General features: G+C 40.8%; 1 protein-coding gene across 1 annotated transcript in view; it reads left to right on the forward strand.

Moving 5' to 3' along the window:
- Nucleotides 1-6,000, forward strand: part of SLC1A2 (solute carrier family 1 member 2) — a 49,124-nt gene that overhangs the window by 13,691 nt on the left and 29,433 nt on the right. Inside the window, exon 5 of the mRNA XM_021684742.1 lies at nt 942-1,068. Within this exon, the coding sequence (XP_021540417.1) occupies nt 942-1,068 (127 nt within the window). The remainder of the gene's footprint in view (nt 1-941; nt 1,069-6,000) is intronic.

Raw genomic sequence — 6,000 nt, forward strand, 5'->3', positions numbered from 1 at the left:
ACAACACAGAGATAAGACCCAAGTTTGGGTATTGGAGCTGGTTCAGGACCTAGTGCAGTTTGATGGGGACAGAGCTCCTCACATCCTTCCAGCCTGGAGATAGGATTGACCCTAGAGACTGTGGTGGGGCTGGATTTAGATGGAAGTCCAGTGATGTCAAGTGAAGGGAGAATGGGGCTGAGGGGCTAGAAAGTTACAAAGTCTATATTCTGCCTTTATGATACTGCAAAAAAAAAAAAAATGCTGTAAAAAAGGAAGCATTCTTACCATTTTGACCATGAAAAGAATGATGAGGAATTAATAAATAATAGGTTAAATCCAAATGAACTGGGTCAGTTGGGGTTTCCCAACTGTTTTGGATTTCTCATTGCTTTCCAATTGACTTTTCGACATTGTTCCTCCTTCTCACGTTAGGCATGTAGCAGTAGAAAAATACTTTTATGCTCAGGATTTTCCTGCAGTGAAACATACCAGCCATGCATGAATTTGGGATAACACCAAACTAACCTAGACATAACCCTGGCAGAGATTTTATTGGCTAACTGGTCTCTGCAGTTCTAATGTGGGCTCCAAAGTTTGCACGATAATCCCCAAGTCCCAACAAGCCTTCCTTCATTAATCTATGTACTATGGAATCTGTTTACCCATGACTTCATAAGTGAGGAGGAGAGAGAAGAGAGTCCTTTTGAGTTTGGAATGAAACGGAATTCATTTTCTTCAAGGCACTAACACCACTGACAGTTCAACTTCTTCTTGTGGGAAATGTTAAGGGATGCCGTAATTATCCAGGAGAAAGGTATTTTCCATGTGAAATTGAATGCCTAAATCACAGGGCAACAGGCAGGTGAGACGGTGACTCCCTACGTCGGGAATGGTGAAGGAGGGAGAAGAAACACATATTTTGTAATCTGTTCTTCTGTGTAATGTGATTCACCCAACAGGTCTGATAGGGTTTTTCATTGCTTTTGGCATCGCCATGGGGAAGATGGGAGAGCAGGCCAAGCTGATGGTGGAATTCTTCAACATTTTGAATGAGATTGTAATGAAATTAGTGATCATGATCATGTGGTAAGTGGGCTTGTTCTTACTTCAGCGTGTTGGGCAGGGGGATCCAAAGGTCTTGGGATCCTCAGAAGGTATGGACTCTTCCTAGCAGGAGAGACTGAGTGGCCATGGACCAAGCAAAGGGCTCTCCAGAAAGACTTTGAGAAAAGGATGAAAATCTCTTTTTGGGAGCTTCCCCTGGAAAATGGGTTGGAAAACTATAGCCCATCCTCAGGCCAGATCCTTTCTGCTACTCATTGAGTGGACTGCAAGACTGGGTTTTATGTTTTTATGTTGCTGGACAAAAAATCAAAAGAGTAATAATATTTCACACGCATGAAAATGGTATGAAATTCACATTCAGGGCCCATAGATAAAGTTTTATTGGCACACAGCCACACCCATTCATTCACATATTGTCTAGGGTTGCTTTGTGCTAAATGGCAGAGTTGAGTAGTTCTTTTTTTAAATTTTATTTATTTATTTGACACAGAGAGAGACACAGCGAGAGAGGGAACACAAGAAGGGGAGTGGGAGAGGAAGAAGCAGGCTTCCCGCCGAGCAGGGAGCCCGATGCGGGGCTCGATCCCAGGACCCTGGGATCCTGACCTGAGCCGAAGGCAGACGCTTAACGACTGAGCCACCCAGGCGCCCCCAGAGTTGAGTAGTTCCGACCAAGACTGTAGCCTGCAAAGACTGAAGTATTTACTATTTGACCCTTCACATAAAAAGTTTGTCAATCCCTGCCAGTGGGAACACAAAAACAACAGCAAAAATTAAAAAGAGGGACAAGCTGGAAAAACCAACTAGTAATACTGAAGCTGAGCAGTATCAGGAAATGCTGAGATAAGTCCAAGATCCCAGGGATGATATGGCCTGACCCAGGGTGTGTGGAAGGACTGCTACTCTAATATTCTGGTGTCCAAAAGCAATGTATCGGAGACTCATGACTCAGAAAGAAGCAAAAAGAGGCAGTTTTCAGGCCATGCAAGTGAAAATGAAATCACAGAGGACACATTAAAATTATAAGTACTTTTGTAAATGGGGCTACACCCTCTAATTGTATAGAAGAGAAGACTATGGTCCAGAGTCACTAAATCTTGATTTTATAACAATATCATGATCATTATAATAATAAAAGCTATCAATTATTTATTTCCCTTTATTCTGTGAAGAGCCATGATAAGTGCTTAATATTTATCTATTATAATCCCAGTCATCCTGCAAAGATGGCATCGTGCTCTCATTTTCCAGAAAAGGCAACTAAAGTGTATTGAGTTGAAGTAATTTGCTTAAGATTATATATCTAGCGGGGAGAAGAGCTGGAGTTCCCATTGATTTTGCAATCCTTGATGCATAGGTGGATGGCTTTTTTGTTTGAATTATCTAAGCACTATCGTCTCTACTTCAATTCATGTGTGTTTATGGTCAGTGGTTCTGAACTCTAGGACAGCCCAGGAGAGCATGAGTGTCCATTCCTTCATAAAGGAAACTGTACCACCTTCAGAACCTTCTAGTGCCCCGTATCTCTCAAATGGAAAGATTTTTACATGTGTTTGTTCCAGACCTCTATGATGGTCTGGTATGCCTGCCTAGAAAAAAAGAAAACCATTATTAGACCAAACGACATCTGTGTCCTATCTGTCACAGGAATTCTGGATTATAAATTCCCTGTCTCTGTGTGCTCCCATCCTACCCACCTTCTCCAATCCTCCTCTGATCTTCTTTTACTTCTATGTGGTGCCTTCCACTAAAATTCTACTTTCTTTTTCTCTTCTTTCCTTGGCCCCTACTCCCACTTTACAAGGGCAAAAATCTGTTTTTGACTTATTTTTTATCTCCATAGAACTGAAAATTGTGATGTGCTGGTAGAAATTCTTACTCAAACCTCAGGAGTGAGTAGGCTAGCTGAAGGGTCTCAGATCCAGAAGATGTCCCTCATGATTTCATGAACCATATTTACTAGACTTGGCTTGTTCAGATCATTTCTTTGTTGTACTTTTAAAACATGGATAGGATGCTAGTAAAATTGTGTGTGTGTTTATTGTACTGATTCTTCAACTTCCCAGGCAATCCTAGGTTTCTGAATATTTCTTTTCTATGAAAATTTAAAGTCACACACAATGTGATGCTCTAAAAAATATGTTTCGAGTCTTTTAGATCCATCTGTGCTTGCTGAGAATTTAATAGATGATAATGCATAAAGTAGGATATGCCTCTTGGTAGTAAACATTAGGATCTGCCCTGGACTCCTAGAATTTTTAGCAGAATGAGCATCCTTGCTCTAAAAATGCAGTTCATATTTCTGTATAGTGCCAATGATGTAGGCAATGTTATTTCTACTGAGCCCATGAAGAAAAGGAATCTAGGAGATGAGATGAATCATGGGATGAAGGGTGTGGATCAAGGTTTCCTATTCACTGAAACCAAAACTCCTAAAGATTTAGCATCAAATCCCAGGGGATACAGAGCGATTGTGAGTCAGGGATAAGGCCTATGGAATGATTTCTGACAGCCGTTCAGTTACCGCATCTAGACAAACAGTCAGGAGGGTGTTCTATGACATGAGATGTCATTTCTACACATTTCTTTCATTCTTTAGCTGCCCTGTCAGCATTGGATAATGATATATGTGGGAAGGTTTTGGGTAAAACAGTCAATTACTCTTTAACTGACCACCTCACAGCTTAAATGATCAGTTCTTTTGGATTCTTCTCTGTGTGGTAGTAAGAATAGTAGAATAGCAAAATAGAACATTGCAGAGATGACTATTATTCTAATAATGATTATTACTAAATTATAACTTAGAGTCAGGAAATTCTTGCTATGTGCTCAGCACTACCTCTTTTATTGTACTGTACCTATTTATTACTGAGGAGCTAATTAGTATTATCATAATTATCATTAAATTGTAACTAAGATTTGCCAAATTGCTGCTGTATGCTTAATACTGTTCCAGTTGCTTTACGTGCATTAACTGACTCATTTGTCTGGATAATACCTAGCAGAAATAGGTTTGTTAGCCCCATTTTCCAGATGTGAAAACTAAGCACAGAGGTTAACTTGCCCAGTGTTACACAGCCTAAGTAATGGGAGTTGTGCAGTGCCTTATTAACTGATTAATTAATTGTACAGTGCCTTATTCAACTTCTGTCTGACTTCACACTGGAGTGAATCCAGGATCCTCCCGTTAGTAACTGTGTGGCTCTAGGCGAGTTAGACACATTCTAAACCCCACATTCTGATCTGAATGGATTGATCATAGAATCAACATCCTAGGGTTGCTGTGAGAATTGAGTGAAATTGTGACCAACAGTTACAAAGCTTTACTCATGTGCTGGGACCTGCCTAAACACTTTCTATGAACCAGTATTATCATCGTTGTTATTTTGTGATTACCATTACTATTATCAATTCAATCCATATCCTTTGTTTCTCTGTGTTCATGGATTCTTTGAGAAGTCTAAAAGGCCCTCTGATTCACACAAAAAAAAAAAAAAAGAGAGAGAAAGAGAGAGAAACCTTTAAATTCAGTATGATTTTCATATCCTCATTTTTTGCAAATTTCTTTAAAACATTTTTTCAAACTCTGAAAATAAAAACAGAAAGTGAATCTTTGCATAATCTCACCACTATAGAAACACAAAGTGAGAAGTGAGATCTCTGCTCACTCTTTCAATTTTCTCTCCCTGTTAACCCACCGCCACCACCGTCCATCCATCCAACCATCCAACCATCCATCCATCCATCCATCCATCCATCCATCCATCCAGTCATCTTTCTATCATCCATCCATCCATCCATTCATCCCATCATCCATTATCCATCCATCCAACCGTCCATCCATCCATACAATCATCCATCCATAATCCATCCATCATCCATCCTTTCACTCCACAAACATTTTTTGAGTCCCTCTTCTATGCCAATAGCAATTTTATGTGCTGGTGATATAATGGTGAATAAGACAGAAAAATTCTGGCCCTCATGGAGCCTACATTCTATTGAAAAGAGGGAAAGAATAGAAGGAAGCAAGTAAGAATTCAGACAGTAATCAGTGCTACAAAGTCAGTAACCAGGACAGTGGGACTGAGAGTGATGGGGGATGGAAGTATGGCTTGGACTCTATCCAGAGGATCCAGGACGGCTGTCTGGGGAAGACCTGAAGAATGAAAAGAGGTAGCTCTGTGAAGAACCGACAGGAGAATTTTCCAGGGGTAAGAAACAGCAAGTAAAGGGTTTTCAAGGGTCAGAATGAAGATCTGGAGTAGCTGCAATGTGGTTGGCTGGTGAGGGGGTGGAAAGCTGTGACGTTGGAGAGGTGGGCAAGAGGCAGATCTCATAGGGCCTTGCAGGCTACCATGATGAGTTGGGGTTTATTGACTTACAAAAGGAAGTCCCCGGGGGACTGCAAGCCTGGAGGCTCTACATACTGATTTTCACTCTATCCTGATCAAAAGTTCTAATCCACACATAGTAACTCTCAGCAAAGTCACTCCTTGGATAGCCAGAACACCTGTCTCTAAGTGGACTGGGAAAAATGGAGATTAGTGTTACTTTTTGAGCCTGAATACAGACAACACCTTTAGGTAACTCTTAGAATGCATGTTTACCTCTTTATTGACAGACTCTTCCATTTCTTAGTTCTCTTGGGATCTGTCCCAAACTGGCGGGCTAGTGTTGCTATTGGAAACCAATAGCAGTGTGGGACAGAACCAGAGCGCCTTTATGGCAAGACTGAGAAAGTCCCTCGACTACTCTCCACCTAGGTGTCTGATCCACCCTCTGTCCTGTGACTCAAAGTCCTGAATTAATTACTTTAATGGGTGAAGACTAAAGGTCTTGAATCAAATGCAGCTCACATACGTGGTTTCCAAAGGCTAACCAAGTAATATCTGCATTTCTTCAGTTGTAGAGCAGATTTTATCCCTTCAAACATTGGTTTCCAAACACATC

The sequence above is a fragment of the Neomonachus schauinslandi genome, chromosome 11 (assembly GCF_002201575.2).
Source record: "Neomonachus schauinslandi chromosome 11, ASM220157v2, whole genome shotgun sequence".
Taxonomy (NCBI): domain Eukaryota; kingdom Metazoa; phylum Chordata; class Mammalia; order Carnivora; family Phocidae; genus Neomonachus; species Neomonachus schauinslandi.